The 21,647-nt window shown below is 40.3% G+C and overlaps 1 protein-coding gene across 1 annotated transcript; it reads right to left on the bottom strand.

The window, feature by feature from the left end:
• Positions 1-16,121: 16,121 nt before the first annotated feature.
• Positions 16,122-17,131, bottom strand: LOC110287923 (guanylate kinase-like). Its single transcript, XM_021154413.3, has 2 exons — positions 16,590-17,131; positions 16,122-16,526 (listed from the first exon to the last, which is right to left on the bottom strand). Exons 1-2 carry the CDS (start codon positions 17,129-17,131, stop codon positions 16,397-16,399), a joined length of 672 nt encoding a protein of 223 aa, XP_021010072.1. The 3' UTR covers positions 16,122-16,396.
• Positions 17,132-21,647: the final 4,516 nt, after the last annotated feature.

The following is a 21,647-nucleotide window of genomic DNA, read 5'->3' as shown; positions in this document are numbered from 1 at the left end:
GAATGGAGTATAGTGGTGTGAATGAGAATAGCCTCTATAGATTCATGTATAGAAATGCTTGCCCCAGCTAGTGGTGTAACAGATGTGGCATCAACATGCAAGGAAAGAAAGTGGTTAATTAACATGGATGTATAAAAAGATCCATGTGAATTGTACAGCCAATGAGATTATAGGTGCAGTGGAAGGTGAAAACTCCTAAAACACACTTACAAAATAAAATGAGTAAACAATTGTAGTTTATGACAGAGACTATTTTTAGAGAAATTCTGTACAACATTGAAATATACTTGAAAATGATTTCCTATATTGCTTATATTATTCCTATATGTGTCAATAAATAGGAATGCATAGGAATATATATTGACACATATTCAAAATGTGTCATTGTTGGGCTGGAGAGATGCCTTACAGATTAGGAGCATTTGCCTCTCTTCTATAGGATGCAATTTTAATTCAAAACACTCATGTTAACAAGGCTCACAGCTACCTATAATTCCTACTTCAGGATACTCAAATCTATTCTATGGTCTCTGAAGGCATGTCCACATAAATGGCATACACTCTCATCAACACAAATACATACAAATAAATTTAAACATTTAGTGGCTAGAGAAATAATTTTTTAGGGGTTAATAGCATTAGTTTTTCTTCCCTAGTATCTGGTTTCAATTCCTAACACTCACATGGCATCCCACAAATAACTGCATCTCCATTTCAAGGGAATTGAATGTCCTGCTTTGGCCATCAGTGGCATCTGAAGAAAGTGGCACATAGATATGGATATAATTAACACATCAATACACATAAATATATTTTAAAATGTTAATCTTTTAAAATTCATATTAATATAATCCTGTTTTAGCTTTAGAAAAATGAATGTAGAAAATGATGTAAGAGCTGACAGGAAGTAATGGATTCAATACAAATATGTTGTCTATATCTTTGTTCCTGAATTTTGAGAGTCTCATTATTACAGCTTGAGGCTGTGATATTTCTTGCTCAACTAGAGAGGGCTATAAATTTAAACATGTGTATCCCTGCCATTCTTGCCTGTTATAATCTAACATTTTATTGTGAGATTAATAACTGTGTTGTTTATTTTTTAATGTTCTGCAATATATTGTCCAATATTCTAGTTATGAATAGTGGGTAGCATTAAGAATAAAAAACAGCATGGACACATGAATTTTTATCCCATATTCACAATATTATATACCAAGGACTGGCCTTAACTTGGAAATGGGTTCTGAGAAAAAAGGATATTTGAGAGCTGTGAAACAAATGACTCTAATTCAAATCATGGGTCTAAGCTGACAGCTTATATTTTGCTTGAGACAGCTTTCCAGATTGCACTGAGTTTCTGTGTTCTGTTTGAGACAGTTCTCCAAGCAGTAGTTTCTTGATATTTTAAAATCTCTCTGTATAGCTCATCTCTGTTGTAGACTGCTTTTTGTATGTTTGGTTCCTCAAGAGTACCTGTACTTAGGTGTGGTCAGGTGAACTTTTTCCTTTTTTTATTAGATATTTTCTTTATTTGCATTTCAAATGTAATCCACATTCCTAGTTTCCCCTACAACAATTCCTTATTCACTCCCCCTCCTCCTGCTCCACAACCAACCCACTCCCAGTCCCAGTCCCAGCATTCCCCTCTATACTGGGACATAGAACCATCACAGGACCTAGGGCCTCTCCTCCCACTGATGTCCTACTAGGCCATCCTCAGCTACATATGTAGCTCATACATCCTCAGCCAGAGCCACATGTCCCACTATGTGTTTTCTTTGGTGGTTTAGTTCCAAGGAGCTCTGGTGGTAGTGACTAGTTCCTATTGATGTTCCTCCTATGGCGCTTTAGACCCCTTCAGCTCCTTGGGTACTTTCTCTAGGTCCTTCATTGGGGACCTTATGCTCCATCCAATTGATGATTGTGAGAATCCATTTCTGTACTTGCCAGGCACTGACAAAGACCCTCAGGAAACAGCAATATCAGGCTCTTGTCAGCAGGTACTTGTTGGCATCTGCCATAGTGTCTGGGGTTTGTGGATGTTTAGGGGATGGATCCCAAAGTGGGGCAGTCTCAAGATGGTCATTCCTTCAGTCTTTAATCCGAAATTTGTCTCTTTAACTCCTTCCATGGGTATTTTGTTCCCCCTTCTAAGAAGGATTCTGAAGTTCTGGGCTAATATCTACTTATCATTGAGTTCATATCATGTGTGTTCTTTAGTGATTGGGTTACCTCACTCAAGATGATATCCTCCAGAAACATCCATTTGTCTAAGAATTTCATAAACTCATTGATTTTTTAATAGCTGAGTGGTAGTCCATCGTATAAATGTACCACATATTCTGTACCCATTACTCTCTTGAGGGACATCTGGGTTCTTTCCAGCTTCTGGCTATTATAAATAAGGCTGCTATGAGCATAGGGGAGCATGTGTCCTTATTAAAATTTGGAATTTCTTCTGGGTATATGCCCAGGAAATGTATTGCAGGATCTTAGGTAGTACTATGTCCAAGTTTCTGAGGAACTGCCAGACTGATTTTCAGAGTGGTTGTCCCAGCTTGCAGTACCCCCTGCAATGGAGGAGTATTCCTCTTTCTCCACATCCTTGCCAGCATCATGCCACTTGAGTTTTTTATCTTAGCCATTCTGACTGGTGTGAGGTAGAATCTCAGGGTTGTTTTCATTTACATTTCGAATCTCAGGGTTGTTTTCATTTACATTAAACTGAAGATTAAGGATGTTAAACTTTTCTTATGTGCTTCTCAGTCATTCAGAATTACTCAGTTGAGAAATCTTTGTGTAGCTCTGTACCCCATTTTTAATAGTGTTATTTGGTTTTCTGGAGTCCATCTTTTTGAGATATATTAATATATATATATTAATATATATATATATATATTAATATAGGTCTCCTATCGAATTTGGGATTGGTAAAGATCTTTTCCCAATCTGTTGGTTGCCTTTTGGTTTATTGACAGTGTCCTTTGCCTTACTTTGCAATTTTATGAGGTCCCATTTGTCGATTCTTGATCTTATAGCACAAGCCACTGGTGTTTTGTTCAGGATTTTTTCCCCTGTGCCCATATCTTTGAGGCTCTTCCTCAATTTCTGCTCTATAAGATTCAGTGTCTCTTGTTTTATGTGGAGTTCTTTGGTCCACTTAGACTTGAGATTTGTACAAGGAGATAAGAATGTATCCATTTGCATTCTTCTACACGCTAACCACCAGTTGACCTAGCACCATTTGTTGAAGATGATGTCTTCTTTCCACTGGACAGTTTTAGCTCTTTTGTCAAAGATCAAATGACCATAGGTGTGTGAGTTCATTTCTAGGTCTTCAATTCTATTCCATTGATCAAACTGTCTGACACTGTACCAGTAATATGAAGTTTTTATCACAATTTATCTGTAGTACAGCTTGAAGTCAAGCATGGTCATTCCCACCAGACATTCTTTTATTGTTGAGATTAGTTTTTGCTACCCAGGTTTTTTGTTATTCTAGATGAATAGTACGATATTGAATAGGTAAGCAGAGAGGGGGCAGCCTTGTCTAGTCCCTGATTTTAGTGGGATTGTTTCTAGTTTATGACAATTTATTTTTTTATTTTTTTTTAATTTTTAATATTTTTTATTACATATTTTCCTCAATTACATTTCCAATGCTATCCCAAAAGTCCCCCATAGCGCCTCCCACTTCCCTACCCACCCATTCCCATTCTTTTGGCCCTGGCATTCCCCTATATTGGGGCATATAAGGTTTGCAAGTCCAATGGGCCTCTCTTTCCAGTGATGGCCGACTAGGCCATCTTTCGATACATATGCAGCTAGAGACAAGAGCTCCGGGGTACTGGTTAGTTCATCATGTTGTTCCAACTATAGGGTTGCAGATCCCTTTAGCTCCTTGGGTACTTTCTCTAGCTTCTCCATTGGGAGCCCTGTGATACATCCAATAGCTGACTGTGAGCATCCACTCCTGTGTTTGCTAGGCCCCGGCATCACCTCACAAGAGACAGCTATATTTGTGTCCTTTCAACAAAATCTTGCCAGTGTATGCAATGGTGTCAGCATTTAGAAGCTGATTATGGGATGGATCCCTGGATATGGCAGTCTCTAAATGGTCCATCCTTTCATCACAGCTACGAACTTTGTCTCTGTAACTCTTTTTATGGGTGTTTTGTTCCCAATTCTAAGAAGGGGCACAGTGTCCACACTATGGTCTTCATTCTTCTTGAGTTTCATGCGTTTAGCAAATTGTATCTTATATCTTGGGTATCCTAAGTTTTGGGCTAATATCCACTTATCAGTGAATACATATTGTGTGAGTTCCTTTGTGATTGTGTTACCTCACTCAAGATGATGCCCTCCAGGTCCATCCATTTGGCTAGGAATTTCATAAATTCATTCTTTTTAATAGCTGAGTAGTACTCCATTGTGTAAATGTACCATAATTTCTGTATCCATTCCTCTGTTGAGGGACATCTGGGTTCTTTCCAGCTTCTGGCTATTATAAATAGGGCTGCTATGAACATAGTGGAGCATATGTCCCTCATACCGGTTGGGACATCTTCTGTATATATGCCCAGGAGAGGTATTGCTGGATCCTCCGGTAGTACTATGTCCAATTTTCTGAGGAACCGCCAGACTGATTTCAAGAGTGGTTGTACAAGCTTGCAATCCCACCAACAATGAAGGAGTGTTCCTCTTTCTCCACATCCTCGCCAGCATCTGCTGTCACCTGAATTTTTGATCTTAGCCATTCTGACTGGTGTGAGGTGGAATCTCAGGGTTGTTTTGATTTGCATTTCCCTGATGATTAAGGATGTTGAACATTTTTTCAGGTGCTTCTCTGCAATTCGGTATTCCTCAGGTGAGAATTATTTGTTCAGTTCTGAGCCCCATTTTTTAATGGGGTTATTTGACTTTCTGGAGTCCACCTTCTTGAGTTCTTTACCTATATTGGATATTAGTCCCTTATCTGATTTTGGATAGGTAAAGATCCTTTCCCAATCTGTTGGTGGTTTTTTTGTCTTATTGATGGTGTCTTTTGCTTTGCAGAAGCTTTGCAGTTTCATGAGGTCCCACTTGTCAATTCTCGATCTTACAGTACAAGCCATTGCTGTTCTATTCAAGAATTTTTCCCCTGTGCCCATATCTTCAAGGCTTTTCCCCACTTTCTCCTCTATAAGTTTCAGTGTCTCTGGTTTTATGTGAAGTTCCTTGATCCACTTAGACTTGACCTTAGTACAAGGAGATAGGAATGGATCGATTCGCATTCTTCTACATGTTAACAACCAGTTGTGCCAGCACCATTTGTTGAAAATGCTGTCTTTCTTCCACTGGATGTGTTTAGCTCCCTTGTTGAAGATCAAGTGACCGTAGGTGTGTGGGTTCATTTCTGGGTCTTCAATTCTATTCCATTGGTCTATTTGTCTGTCACTATACCAGTACCATGCAGTTTTTATCACAATTGCTCTGTAGTAAAATTTTAGGTTAGGCATGGTGATTCCACCAGAGGTTCTTTTATCCTTGAGAAGAGTTTTTGCTATCCTAGGTTTTTTGTTATTCCAGATGAATTTGCAGATTGCACTTTCTAATTCGTTGAAGAATTGAATTGGAATTTTGATGGGGATTGCACTGACTCTGTAGATTGCTTTTGGCAAGACAGCCATTGTTACAATGTTGATCCTGCCAATCCATGAGCATGGGAGATCTTTCCATCTTCTGAGATCTTCTATAATTTCTTTCTTCAGAGACATGAAGTTTGTTTTTTTTTAATTTTTAATATTTTTATTACATATTTTCCTCAACACATTTCCAATGCTATCACTTATATATATACTATCATATCATCTGCAAAAAGTGATATTTTGACTTCATCTTTTCCAATTTGTATCCCTTTGATCTCCTTTTGTTGTCGAATTGCTCTGGCTAGGACTTCAAGTACAATGTTGAATAGGTATGGAGAAAGTGGACAGCCTTGTCTAGTCCCTGATTTTAGAGGGATTGCTTCAAGCTTCTCACCATTTACTTTGATGTTGGCTACTGGTTTGCTGTAGATTGCTTTTATCATGTTTAGGTATGGGCCTTGAATTCCTGATCTTTCCAAGACTTTTATCATGAATGGGTGTTGGATCTTGTCAAATGCTTTTTCCGCTTCTAACGAGATGACCATGTGGTTTTTGTCTTTGAGTTTGTTTATATACTGGATTACGTTGATGGATTTCCGTATATTGAACCATCCCTGCATCTCTGGGATGAAACCTACTTGGTCAGGATGGATGATTGTTTTGATGTGTTCTTGGATTCAGTTAGCAAGAACTTTATTGAGGATTTTTGCATCAATATTCATAAGGGATATTGGTCTGAAGTTTTCTATCTTTGTTGGGTCTTTTTGTGGTTTAGGTATCAGAGTAATTGTGGCTTCATAGAATGAGTTGGGTAGAGTACCTTCTGTTTCTATTTTGTGGAATAGTTTGTGAAGAACTGGGATTAGATCTTCTTTGAAGGTCTGATAGTACTCTGCACTAAACCCATCTGGTCCTGGGCTTTTTTTGGTTGGGAGACTATTAATGACTGCTTCTATTTCTTTGGGGAATATAGGGCTGTTTAGATCATTAACCTGATCTTGATTCAACTTTGGTACCTGGTATCTGTCTAGGAACTTCTCCACTTCATCCAGGTTCTCCAGTTTTGTTGAGTATAGCCTTTGGTAGAAGGATCTGATGGTGTTTTGGATGTTTTCAGGATCTGTTGTTATGTCTCCTTTTTCATTTCTGATTTTGTTAATTAGGATGCTTTCCCTGTGCCCTCTAGTGAGTCTGGCTAAGGGTTTATCTATCTTGTTGATTTTCTCAAAGAACCAGCTCCTTGATTGGTTGATTCTTTGAACAGTTCTTCTTGTTTCCACTTGGTTGATTTTGCCCCTGAGTTTGATTATTTCCTGCCGTCTACTCCTCTTGGGTGAATTTGCTTCCTTTTGTTCTAGTGCTTTTAGGTGTGTTGTCAAGCTGCTAATGTGTGCTCTCTCTAGTTTCTTTTTGGAGGCACTCAGAGCTATGAGTTTTCCTCTTAGAAATGCTTTCATTGCGTCCCATAAGTTTGGGTATGTTGTGGCTTCATTTTCATTGAACTCTAAAAAGTCCTTAATTTCTTTCTTTATTCCTTCCATGACCAAGGTATCAATTGGAAGAGTGTTGTTCATTTTCCACGTGAATGTTGGCTTTCTATTATTTATTTTGTTATTGTAGATCAGCCTTAGTCCATGGTGATCTGATAGGATGCATGGGACAATTTCAATATTTTTGTATCTGTTGAGGCCTGTTTTGTGACCAATTATGTGGTCAATTTTGGAGAAGGTACCATGAGGTGCTGAGAAGAAGGTATATCCTTTTGTTTTAGGATAGAATGTTCTGTAGATATCTGCCAGATCCATTTGCTTCAAAACTTCTGTTAGTTTCACTGTGTCCCTGTTTAGTTTCTGTTTCCATGATCTGTCCATTGGTGAAAGTGGTGTGTTGAAGTCTCCCACTATTATTGTATGAGGTGCAATGTGTGCTTTGAGATTTATTAAAGTTCCTTTAATGAATGTGGCTGCCTTTGTATTTGGAGCATAGATATTCAGGATTGATAGTTCCTCTTGGAGGATTTTACCTTTGATGAGTATGAAGTGCCCCTCCCTGTCTTTTTTGATGACTTTGGGTTGGAAGTCAATCTTATCAGATATTAGAATGGCTACTCCAGCTTGTTTCTTCATACCATTTGCTTGGAAAATTGTTTTCCAGCCTTTCATTCTGAGGTAGTGTCTATCTTTTTCTCTGAGATGAGTTTCCTGTAAGCAGCAAAATGTTGGGTCTTGTTTGTGTAGCCAGTTTGTTAGTCTATGTCTTTTTATCGGGGAGTTGAGTCCATTGATATTAAGAGATATTAAGGAGCACAAGCCTCATCCGGTCAGAAAAGCACCGGGGCAGCTGGGGCGCAGGGTTGGCTGACATTCGCCAGCTACCCACAACACCCGCCACAGGATCTTAAGACTTCTGGTGAGTGGAGCACAGCTTCTGCTCCAATCCAATTGCGCGCGGGACTTGAGACTGCATTAGTTAGGGAAGCAGAAACCGGCCTGAGTAGGGCCACAGGCCTCATCCGGCGGATCAGCGCCAGGGTAGCTGGAGCGCAGGGTTGCCTGACACCCGCCAGCTACCCACGACCCCCGCCGCAGGATTTTGGGACTGCTGGTGAGTGGAACACAGCTTCTGCTCCAGTCCAATCACGCGGGACCTGAGACTGCTCTGGTTGGGGAGAGAGAAATCCGGCCTACATAGGGCCACAAGCCTCATCTGTTCAGAAAAGCACCGGGGCAGCTGGGGCGCAGGGTCGGCTGACACTCGCCAGCTACCCACAACACCCGCCACAGGATCTTAAGACTTCTGGTGAGTGGAACACAGCTTCTGCTCCAATCCAATTGCGCGTGGGACCTGAGACTGCATTAGTTAAGGAAGCAGAAACCGGCCTGAGTAGGGCCACAGGCCTCATCCGCAGGATCAGCGCCGGGGTAGCTGGAGCGCAGGGTTGCCTGACAACCGCCAGCTACCCACGACCCCCGCCGCAGGATTTTGGGACTGCTGGTGAGTGGAACACAGCTTCTGTTCCAATCTTTAAACAGTGACAACGATAACAACTAACCCCAGAGATTACCAGATGGTGAAAGGTAAACGTAATAATCTTACTAACAGAAACCAAGACCACTCACCATCATCAGAACCCAGCACCCCCACTTCGCCCAGTCCAGGGCACCCCAACACACCGGAAAAGCTAGACACGGATCTAAAAGCATATCTCCTGATGATGGTAGAGGACTTCAAGAAGGACTTTAATAACACACTTAAAGAAATACAGGAGAACAATGCTAAACAGGCAGAGGACACTAAAGAGGAAGCACAAAAATCCCTTAAAGAATTTCAGGAGAACACTGCTAAAGAGTTACAAAACCTTAAAGATAAACAGGATAACATAATCAAACAGGTAGAAGTCCTTACAGAAAAACAGGAAAACACATCCAAACATATGATGGAAATGAACAAAACCATACTAGACCTAAAAAGGGAAGTAGACACAATAAAGAAAACCCAAAATGAGGCAACACTGGAGATAGAAAGCCTAGGAAAGAAATCTGGAACCATAGATACGAGCATCAGCAACAGAATACAAGAGATGGAAGAGAGAATCTCAGGTGCAGAAGATTCCATAGAGAACATCGGCACAACAATCAAGGAAAATGTAAAATGCAAAAAGATCCTAACTCAAAACATCCAAGAAATACAGGACACAATGAGAAGACCAAACCTACGGATAATAGGAGTGGATGAGAATGAAGATTTTCAACTCAAAGGACCAGCAAACATCTTCAACAAAATTATAGAAGAAAACTTCCCAAATCTAAAGAAAGAGATGCCCATGAACATACAAGAAGCCTACAGAACTCCAAATAGACTGGACCAGAAAAGAAATACCTCCCGACACATAATAATCAGAACAACAAATGCTCTAAATAAAGATAGAATACTAAAAGCAGTAAGAGAAAAAGCCAAGTAACATATAAAGGCAAGCCTATCAGAATTACACCAGATTTTTCACCAGAGACTATGAAAGCCAGAAGATCCTGGACGGATGTTATACAGACACTAAAAGAACACAAATTCCAGCCCAGGCTACTATACCCAGCCAAACACTCAATTAACATAGATGGAGAAACCAAAGTATTCCACGACAAAACCAAATTCACACATTATCTCTCCACGAATCCAGCCCTTCTAAGGATAATAACAGAAAAAAACCAATACAAGGACAGGAACCACGCCCTAGAAACAACAAGAAGTTAATCCCTCAACAAACCTAAAAGAAGACAGCCACAAGAACAAAATGCCAACTTTAACAACAAAAATAACAGGAAACAACAATTACTTTTACTTAATATCTCTTAATATCAATGGACTCAACTCCCCGATAAAAAGACATAGACTAACAAACTGGCTACACAAACAAGACCCAACATTTTGCTGCTTACAGGAAACTCATCTCAGAGAAAAGGATAGACACTACCTCAGATTGATAGGCTGGAAAACAATTTTCCAAGCAAATGGCATGAAGAAACAAGCTGGAGTAGCCATTCTAATATCTGATAAGATTGACTTCCAACCCAAAGTCATTAAAAAAGACAGGGAGGGACACTTCATACACATCAAAGGTAAAATCCTCCAAGAGGAACTATCAATCCTGAATATCTATGCTCCAAATACAAAGGCAGCCACATTCATTAAAGAAACTTTAGTAAATCTCAAAGCACACATTGCACCTCATACAATAATAGTGGGAGACTTCAACACACCACTTTCACCAATGGACAGATCATGGAAACAGAAACTAAACAGGGACACAGTGAAACTAACAGAAGTTATGGATCAAATGGATCTGGCAGATATCTACAGAACATTTTACCCTAAAACAAAAGGATACACCTTCTTCTCAGCACCTCATGGTACCTTCTCCAAAATTGACCACGTAATTGGGCACAAAACAGGACTCAACAGATACAAAAACATTGAAATTGTCCCATGCATCCTATCAGATCACCATGGACTAAAGCTGATCTTCAATAACAAAATAAATAATAGAAAGCCAACATTCACGTGGAAACTGAACAACACTCTTCTCAATGATACCTTGGTCAAGGAAGGAATAAAGAAAGAAATTAAGGACTTTTTAGAGTTCAATGAAAATGAAGCCACAACATACCCAAACTTATGGGACGCAATGAAAGCATTTCTAAGAGGAAAACTCATAGCTCTGAGTGCCTCCAAAAGGAAACTAGAGAGAGCACACATTAGCAGCTTGACAACACACCTAAAAGCACTAGAACAAAAGGAAGCAAATTCACCCAAGAGGAGTAGAGGGCAGGATATAATCAAACTCAGGGGCAAAATCAACCAAGTGGAAACAAGAAAAACTATTCAAAGAATCAACCAATCAAGGAGCTGGTTCTTTGAGAAAATCAACAAGATAGATAAACCCTTAGCCAGACTCACTAGAGGGCACAGGGAAAGCATCCTAATTAACAAAATCAGAAATGAAAAAGGAGACATAACAACAGATCCTGAAGACATCCAAAACACCATCAGATCCTTCTACCAAAGGCTATACTCAACAAAACTGGAGAACCTGGATGAAATGGAGAAGTTCCTAGACAGATACCAGGTACCAAAGTTGAATCAAGATCAGGTTAATGATCTAAACAGCCCTATATCCCCCAAAGAAATAGAAGCAGTCATTAATAGTCTCCCAACTAAAAAAAGCCCAGGACCAGATGGGTTTAGTGTAGAGTTCTATCAGACCTTCAAAGAAGATCTAATCCCAGTTCTTCACAAACTATTCCACAAAATAGAAACAGAAGGTACTCTACCCAACTCATTCTATGAAGCCACAATTACTCTGATACCTAAACCACAAAAAGACCCAACAAAGATAGAAAACTTCAGACCAATATCCCTTATGAATATTGATGCAAAAATCCTCAATAACGTTCTTGCTAACCGAATCCAAGAACACATCAAAACAATCATCCATCCTGACCAAGTAGGTTTCATCCCAGGTATGCAGGGATGGTTCAATATACGGAAATCCATCAACGTAATCCAGTATATAAACAAACTCAAAGACAAAAACCACATGGTCATCTCGTTAGATGCGGAAAAAGCATTTGACAAGATACAACACCCATTCATGATAAAAGTCTTGGAAAGATCAGGAATTCAAGGCCCATACCTAAACATGATAAAAGCAATCTACAGCAAACCAGTAGCCAACATCAAAGTAAATGGTCAGAAGCTTGAAGCAATCCCTCTAAAATCAGGGACTAAACAAGGCTGTCCACTTTCTCCATACCTATTCAACATTGTACTTGAAGTCCTAGGCAGAGCAATTCGACAACAAAAGGAGATCAAAGGGATACAAATTGGAAAAGATGAAGTCAAAATATCACTCTTTGCAGATGATATGATAGTATATATAAGTGACCCTAAAAATTCCACCAGAGAACTCCTAAGCCTGATAAACAGCTTCGGTGAAGTAGCTGGATATAAAATTAACTCAAACAAATCAATGGCCTTTCTCTACACAAAGAATAAACAGGCTGAGAAAGAAATTAGGGAAACAACACCCTTCTCAATAGTCACAAATAATATAAAATATCTTGGCGTGACTCTAACTAAGGAAGTGAAAGATCTGTATAATAAAATCTTCAAGTCTCTGAAGAAAGAAATTATAGAAGATCTCAGAAGATGGAAAGATCTCCCATGCTCATGGATTAGCAGGATCAACATTGTAAAAATGTCTATCTTGCCAAAAGCAATCTACAGATTCAATGCAATCCCCATCAAAATTCCAAATGAATTCTTCAACGAATTAGAAAGTGCAATCTGCAAATTCATCTGGAATAACAAAAAACCTATGATAGCAAAAACTCTTCTCAAGGATAAAAGAACCTCTGGTGGAATCACCATGCCGGACCTAAAGCTCTACTACAGAGCAATTGTGATAAAAACTGCATGGTACTGGTATAGTGACAGACAAATAGACCAATGGAATAGAATTGAAGACCCAGAAATGAACCCACACACCTATGGTCACTTGATCTTCGACAAGGGGGCTAAAGCATCCAGTGGAAGAAAGACAGCATTTTCAACAAATGGTGCTGGCACAACTGGTTGTTAACATGTAGAAGAATGCGAATCGATCCATTCCTATCTCCTTGTACTAAGATCAAGTCTAAGTGGATCAAGGAACTTCACATAAAACCAGAGACACTGAAACTTATAGAAGAGAAAGTGGGGAAAAGCCTTGAAGATATGGGCACAGGGGAAAAATTCCTGAATAGAACAGTAATGGCTTGTGGTGTAAGATCGAGAATTGACAAGTGGGACCTCATGAAACTACAAAGCTTCTGCAAGGCTAAAGACACCATCAATAAGACAAAAAAACCACCAACAGATTGGGAAAGGATCTTCACCTATCCAAAATCAGATAAGGGACTAATATCCAATATATATAAAGAACTCAAGAAGGTGGACTCCAGAAAGTCAAATAACCCCATTAAAAAATGGGGCTCAGAACTGAACAAAGAATTCTCACCTGAGGAATAACGAATGGCAGAGAAGCACCTGAAAAAATGTTCAACATCCTTAATGATCAGGGAAATGCAAATCAAAACAACCCTGAGATTCCACCTCACACCAGTCAGAATGGCTAAGATCAAAAATTCAGGTGACAGCAGATGCTGGCGAGGATGTGGAGAAAGAGGAACACTCCTCCATTGTTGGTGGGATTGCAAGCTTGTACAACCACTCTGGAAATCAATCTGGCGATTTCTCAGAAAATTGGACATAGTACTACCGGAGGATCCAGCAATACCTCTCCTGGGCATATATCCAGAAGATGTCCCAACCGGTAAAAAGGACACATGCTCCACTATGTTCATAGCAGCCCTATTTATAATAGCCAGAAGCTGGAAAGAACCCAGATGTCCCTCAACAGAGGAATGGATACAGAAATTATGGTACATTTACACAATGGAGTACTACTCAGCTATTAAAAAGAATGAATTTATGAAATTCCTAGCCAAATGGATGGACCTGGAGGGCATCATCTTGAGTGAGGTAACACAATCACAAAGGAACTCACACAATATGTATTCACTGATAAGTGGATATTAGCCCAAAACTTAGGATACCCAAGATATAAGATACAATTTGATAAATGCATGAAACTCAAGAAGAATGAAGACCAAAGTGTGGACACTGTGCACCTTCTTAGAATTGGGAACAAAACACCCAGGGAAGGAGTTACAGAGACAAAGTTCGTAGCTGTGATGAAAGGATGGACCATTTAGAGACTGCCGTATCCAGGGATCCATCCCATAATCAGATTCTAAACGCTGACACCATTGCATACACTAGCAAGATTTTGCTGAAAGGACCCAAATATAGCTGTCTCTTGTGAGACAATGCCGGGGCCTAGCAAACACAGGAATGGATGTTCACAGTCAGCTATTGGATGTATCACAGGGCTCCCAATGGAGAAGCTAGAGAAAGTACCCAAGGAGCTAAAGGGATCTGCAACCCTATTGTTGGAACAACATGATGTACTAACCAGAACCCCGGAGCTCTTGTCTCTAGCTGCATATGTATCGAAAGATGGCCTAGTCGGCCATCAATGGAAAGAGAGGCCCATTGGACTTGCAAACTTTATATGCCCCAATATAGGGGAATGCCAGGGCCAAAAGAATGGGAATGGGTGGGTAGGGAAGTGGGGGGCACTATGGGGGACTTTTGGGATAGCATTGGAAATGTAATTGAGGAAAATATGTAATAAAAATATTAAAAATAAAAAAAGAGATATTAAGGAAAAGTAATTGTTGTTTCCTGTTATTTTTGTTGTTAAAGTTGGCATTCTGTTCTTGTGGCTGTCTTCTTTTAGGTTTGTTGAGGGATTACCTTCTTGTTGTTTCTAGGGCGTGGTTCCTGTCCTTGTATTGGGTTTTTCCTGTTATTATTCTTTGAAGGGCTGGATTCGTGGAGAGATAATGTGTGAATTTGGTTTTGTCGTGGAATACTTTGGTTTCTCCATCTATGTTAATTGAGAGTTTGGCTGGGTATAGTAGCCTGGGCTGGAATTTGTGTTCTTTTAGTGTCTGTATAACATCTGTCCAGGATCTTCTGGCTTTCATAGTCTCTGGTGAAAAATCTGGTGTAATTCTGATAGGCTTGCCTTTATATGTTACTTGGCCTTTTTCTCTTACTGCTTTTAGTATTCTATCTTTATTTAGTGCATTTGTTGTTCTGATTATTATGTGTTGGGAGGTATTTCTTTTCTGGTCCAGTCTATTTGGAGTTCTGTAGGCTTCTTGTATGTTCATGGGCATCTCTTTCTTTAGATTTGGGAAGTTTTCTTCTATAATTTTGTTGAAGATGTTTGCTGGTCCTTTGAGTTGAAAATCTTCATTCTCATCCACTCCTATTATCTGTAAGTTTGGTCTTCTCATTGTGTCCTGTTTTGGATGTTTTGAGTTAGGATCTTTTTGCGTTTTACATTTTCCTTGATTGTTGTGCAGATGTTCTCTATGGAATCTTCTGCACCTGAGATTCTCTCTTCCAACTCTTGTATTCTGTTGCTGATGCTCGTATCTATGGTTCCAGATTTCTTTCCTAGGGTTTCTATCTCCAGTGTTTCCTCATTTTGGATTTTCTTTATTGTGTCTACTTCCCTTTTTAGGTCTAGTATGGTTTTGTTCATTTCCATCATCTGTTTGGATGCGTTTTCCTGTTTTTCTTTAAGGACTTGTACCTGTTTGATTTTGTTATCCTGTTTTTCTTTAAGGACTTTTACCTGTTTGATTGTGTTATCCTGTTTTTCTTTAAGGACTTGTAACTCTTTAGCCATGTTCTCCTGTAATTCTTTTTTTTTTTTTTTTTTTTTTTTTTTTTTGGTTTTTTTTGAGACAGGGTTTCTCTGTATAGTTCTGGCTGTCCTGGATCTCACTTTGTAGACCAGGCTGGCCTCAAACTCAGAAATCTGCCTGCCTCTGCCTCCTGAGTGCTGGGATTAAAGGCGTGCACCACCATGCCCGGCCTCCTGTAATTCTTTAAGTGAGTTATTAAAGTCCTTCTTGATGTCCTCTACCATCATCATGAGATATGCTTTTAGATCCGTGTCTAGCTTTTCCGGTGTGTTGGGGTGCCCTGGACTGGGCGAAGTGGGAGTGCTGGGTTCTGATGATGGTGAGTGTTCTTTGTTTCTGTTAGTAAGATTATTACGTTTACCTTTTGCCATCTGGTAATCTCTGGGGTTAGTTGTTATCGTTGTCACTGTTTAAAGATTGGAGCAGACTCTGTGTTCCACTCACCCGAAGTCTCAAAAACCTGTGGCGGGTGTCGTGGGTAGCTGGCGGGTGTCAGCCGACCCTGCGCTCTAGCTACCCCGGTGCTTGTCAGACCGGATCTTATTACAATTTATTTTGATGTTGGCTACTGGTTTGTTGTCTATTGCTTTTTTTTCTTTTTTTTTTTAACTCAGTAATTACTTTATTAAGAGGTCAGTCCCGCTCCAGCAGGAGGAACAAGGAAAGGAACACAAATAGTCCAGGGAGATTAGATATGGGTACTCTTTGGAGTCATTCAGTCTCAGTGAGTCAGCCCATGGTGCAGAGCCACCATGTGGTCAGACAAAGGGTAGCTCCTTCTACTCCACAGTGGAAGTCTACTACAAGTCCTTGGTGCCCTGGCGAAGTTCCCCCCACCTCCGGGCAAATTTAGACCACAGGCATCACTCTGTGGAATGAAGCAGGCCTTCAGGCATGGACAGTTCCCTGTGCTTTCTTGATTTCCTCAGAGAGCGCCTGCTTCAGTGTTGCATAGGCTTTATCCAGGTTGTCATTGATGATCACCAGGTCAAACAAGCCAGGCTCCTTGCCATTGGTCCTCCCCAATTTCTGGTGGATGGGCTGGCCACATGCTCAGAAGGTACGAATGGTCTGACTGCACTCACTGCTCTCCATGTCTGTCCGTGCAGCTGCCAGCCGCTTTGCCAGACTCTCCTCAATCTCAGTGTTGCGCAGTCGCAGTCGTTGCTCCAGCACGTCCAGCGAGGGAGGCTGCACAAAGATGTAGATGGGATGCAGATCAGTCTTCTTGATGCTGTGCACACCTTGTAGGTCGACATCTAGCACACAGATGCGGTTCATGGCCTGCACAGCCCGAACAGCTTCCTTGCTTGTCCGGTACAGGTTCCCTGAGAACTCAGCATGCTCAATGAAGTCCCCTGCTGCAATATCACGCTGCATCATCTCCCTGGTCACAAAGTAGTAATCTTTGCCATCTTCTTCACCAGGTCGTGGGTTCCTTGTAGTATGGGAGACGCTGAAGCCGAAGATGCTGCCATGCTCCTGGAACAGTTTCTTGAGCAGAGTGCTCTTCCCTGCCCCTGACGGCCCGCTCAGCACTACTGGCCTAGGGCCTGCCATGCCGTCCTCGGGGACCCGACCCAGGGCGGCCACCACCAGCCCGACCAGCGGGCGCCGCAGCATCCTTCTATTGCTTTTTTTATGTTTAGGTATGGGCCTTGATTTCCTGATCTTTCCAAGACTTTTATCATGAAGGGGTGTTGGATTTTGTCAAATGCTTTCTTATCTTCTAATGAGATGATCATGTGGTTTTTGTCTTTGCATTTGTTTATATAGTAAATTACATGGATGTATTTCCGTATATTGATCCATCCTTGCATACCTGGGATGAAGCCTACTTGATCATTATGGATGATCATTTTGATGTTTTCTTGGATTTAGTTTGCAAGAATTTTACTGAGTATTTTTGCAGCAATATTCATAAGGGAAATTGGTCTGAAGTTCTCTTTCTTTGTTGGGTCTTTATGTGCTTTAGGTAACAGAGTAATTGTGGCTTCTTAGAATGAATTGGATAGAGTACATTCTGTTTCTATTTTGTGGAATAATTTGAGGGGTATTGGAATTAGGTCCTCTTTGAATGTCTGATAGAATTCTGCACTAAACTCATCTGGTCCTGTGATATATATATGGAGAGAGAGAGAGAGAGAGAGAGAGAGAGAGAGAGAGAGAGAGAGAGAGAGAGAGAGAGAGAGAGAGAGAGAGACTATTAATACCTGTTTCTATTTTTTTCATTTTTTCCTTTTTTATAAGATATTTTCTTCATTTACATTTCAAATGCTATCCCCAAAGTCCACAATACCCTCCCTCCCTGCCCTGCTACCCAATCCTCCCACTTCTGCTTCCTGGCATTCCCCTGTACTGGGCCATATGATCTTCGCAAGACTAAGGACCTTTCTTCCCAATGATTGCTGAATAGGCCATACTCTGCTAAATATACAACTAGAGACACAACTCTGATGAATACTGGTTAGTTTATATTGTTGTTCCTCCTATAGGGTTGTACACACCTTTTTATCTCCTTGGGTACTTTCTCTAGCTCCTTCATTAGGGGAACTGTGTTTCATCCAATAGCTGTCTATGAGCATCCACTTATGTATTTGCCGTGGAATTAGCATATCTGCACAAAAGAGAGCTATGTCAGGTTCCTGTCAGCAAAATATATCTGACATATGCAATAGTGTCTGTGTTTGGTGGTTTTATATGGGATGGATACCTGGGTGGGGCAGTCTCTGGATGGTCTTTCCTTCCATCTCAGCTCTAAACTTTGTCTCTGTAACTCCTTCCATGGGTATTTTGTTCCATGTTCTAAGAAGGATCCACACTTTGGTCTTCCTTCTTCTTCAGTTTCATGTATTTCTTAAAATGTATCTTGGATATTCTCCGTTTCTGGGCTAATATCTGCTTATCAGTGAGTGCATATCATGTGTGTTCTTTTGTGATTGGGTTACCTCACTTAGGATGATATCCTCCAGGTCCATCCATTTGCCTAAGAATTTCATGAATTCATTGTTTTTAATTGCTGGATAGTACTCCATTGTGCAAATGTACCACATTTTCTGTATCCATTCCTCTGTTGAGGGACATCTGGGTTCTTTCCAGCTTCTAGCTATTATAAATGAGGCTGCTATGAACATACTGGAGCATGTGTCCTTACTACAACTTGGAATTTCTTCTGAGTATTTGCCCAGGACTGGTATTGCTGGATCTTCCAGTAGTACTATGTCCATTTTTCTGAGGAACTGCCAGACTGATTTCCAGAGTGGTTGTACCCACTTGCAATCCCTCTAGCAATGGAGGAGAGTTCCTCTTTCTCCACATCTTCATATACAGATTGTCCTAAGATAGGAAAGTATTGGCTCATGCAAGAACTACATTTATCACTGTTGGGTGCTATAGAGATGTGCAAAGGATCCATGCTACTGAAAAGAAAGTCAAGTTTGTGATATGGTGATAGAAAATTTTGTAGAGGAAGTATAAAGTGGCTGAAAATACTGGACAACTGAGAAAGTTATGAGAAGGTATCCAGATGGACTCATTGAGACTGTGACTGTGTCCCTAGAAAGAGCAATTGCAGAAAGGACAAGTGTTTCAGAAGGTTAAACTTTGTCCCAGAGATCTTTAGCTGGGAGTGTGGTCTGAACAAACTATGAGGACCTTGTGGTAACATTTACTGATATTTGAACATTTTATATATCCTACTACAGCTTCTACTTCTGATTGTGGGTGCAGACACACTATCAGTATGGGCATAATATTTATCCATAAATATGGTCATCAATGCACTATTTGTCATATGAAGAAATGGAGAAATACTTCATCCATGAGAATTGGGTAAGTAGCTTATGCTAATTCTATATGATGGGGCTATATGCCAACATTAACTACACAAGTGAATTATATATACGATGTGATATTTTTTAATCAACCCTATACTTTCATATGGTATTTATTTTGGTTTTGGATTTGGTTTATTTTGACAGGTTATGACTCTGTCAGGATTGGTTTGAATTGTGTTCTTCTATGGGCCTTGAACTTCTAACAATGCTCGTTCTTCTTCCTGACAAGTGCTAGGATTAGAGGCATGGGACACCTCATCCTATTAATAAAATAATGTTTAAAAGGTTCACAGAAACTTTAGCATATATGACACATTTTTATCCTCTTTCATGCTAACTAGTATTCCATGGTATAGACCACTACATTTATTTCTGCTCATTCATCAATTTTAGACATTTGGAGTGGAATACAACATAGTCAATGTTGTATGAATGAAAAAGCATACATGCAATTTTGTGCTGAAAGATGATCCAATTTTTTTGTTGGTTGATTTAAACTAGTTCAATTGTGGTACAAAATAGGCTCAAAACTTTATACTGAAAGCCATGAGATATAAATGGTCAAACTTCTATATAAATTCTCTCACATTCTGTTTTATTTTAGGATAAAAGTCAATCAGTGATTTTAGTTTTGATTTGGTAGAAGGGGGACAGTAAAATGGAAGCATTCTCATTAAGTATTGTAAGCCTTCCATTGAAATTACCCTGTCATCTCTGCTGATCTCAGCATTGAGTCTATCCATCTCCTGTAGTCTCCCAAGCACTTGGATTATTGAGGTGAGGCAGCATTCATAAAATATGGGAAGACTTTTAGTGTTGTGGCTGGTGTTGATTAAAGTGCTGTGGATATAACTCAGGCACTGACGCATGCTAAGAAAATATTCTACCAGTAACATACACATGTAGCCCAAAAGTATTCTCACTGGCTTTACTGACAGGTATTCTTCATGAATGTGTCATTCTTGATGATTCAGAAAGAAATATTAAAGTCCCTTCCGGTCCACTCAAGCACCGGGGTTCCTTGCCCGCGGAGTCTCCGGACAACCGCAAGGACCCACACAGGATCCCCCACGGGATCTTAAGACCTCTGGTGAGTGGAACACAGCGTCTGCTCCAATCCAATCCCACAGGACCTGACACTGCATTAACTAGGGAAGCAGATAACCCGGCCTGATCAAGGGCACAAGTCTCATCCGGTCCACTCCAGCACCAGGGTTCTTTGCGCGCGGAGTTTCTGGACACCCCCAAGGTCCTCACAAGACCCTCCACAGGATCTTAAGACCTCTGGTGAGTGGAACACAACTACTGCCAGGAGGCAGTTTCTAACACCAGATACTCTGACCACTGAAACTGAGGAGAGAGCTAGTCTCCCAGAAATGCTGATAGAGGCTAACATAATCACTTGAGGAACAAGCTCTAACCAGAGACAACTATAACAACTAGCTCCAGAGATTACCAGATGGCAAAAGGCAAACGTGAGAATCCTAGTAACAGAAATCAAGACCACTCACCATCAACAGAATGCAGCACTCCCACCTCACCTAGTCCTGGGCAACGCAACACACCCAAAAAGCTACACCTGGATCTAAAAGCATATCTCATGATGATGGTAGAGGTCACCAAGAAGGACTTTAATAACTCACTTAAAGAAATACAGGAGAACACAGCTAAACAGGTAGAAGACTTTAAAGAGGAAACACAAAAATCAATTAAAGAATTGCAGGAAAAAACGACCAAACAGGTGATGGAATTGAATAAAACCATCCAAGACCTAAAAAGGGAAGTAGACACAATAAAGAAAACCCAAAGTGAGGCAACGCTGGAGATAGAAACCCTAGGAAAGAAATCTGGAACCATAGATGAGAGGATCAGCAACAGAATACAAGAGATGGAAGAGCAAATCTCAGGTGCAGAAGATTCCATAGAGAACATCGGCACAACAATCAAAGAAAATGCAAAATGCACAAAGATCCTAACTCAAAATAGCCAACAAATCCAGGACACAATGAGAAGACCAATCCTAAGGATAATAGGAGTTGATGAGAACGAAGACTTTCAACTTAATGGGCAAGGAAATATCTTCAACAAAATTATAGTAAAAAAACTTCCAAATCCTAAGAATGACATGCCCATGAACATACAAGAAGCCTACAGAACTCTAAATAGACTGGACCAGAAAAGAAATTCCTCCCGACACGTAATAATCAGAACAACAAAGGCACTAAATAGAAAGAGAATATTAAAAACAGTAAGGGAGAAAGGTTAAGTAACATATAAAGGCAGCCCTAACAGAATTACACCAG

This window comes from Mus caroli, unplaced genomic scaffold (genome assembly GCF_978045245.1).
Source record: "Mus caroli unplaced genomic scaffold, Mus_caroli_1 scaffold_5, whole genome shotgun sequence".
Taxonomy (NCBI): Eukaryota; Metazoa; Chordata; class Mammalia; order Rodentia; family Muridae; genus Mus; species Mus caroli.
This window is presented reverse-complemented; position numbering and strand designations above follow the sequence as displayed.

Coding starts and splice junctions, on each gene's coding strand:
- LOC110287923 (XM_021154413.3), bottom strand. CDS start 17,131: ATGCTGCGGCGCCCGCTGGTCGGGCTGGTGGTGGCCGCCCTGGGTCGG. Junction 16,527..16,589: donor ACAGACATGGAGAGCAGTGA/GTGCAGTCAGAC, acceptor GAAATTGGGGAG/GACCAATGGCAAGGAGCCTG.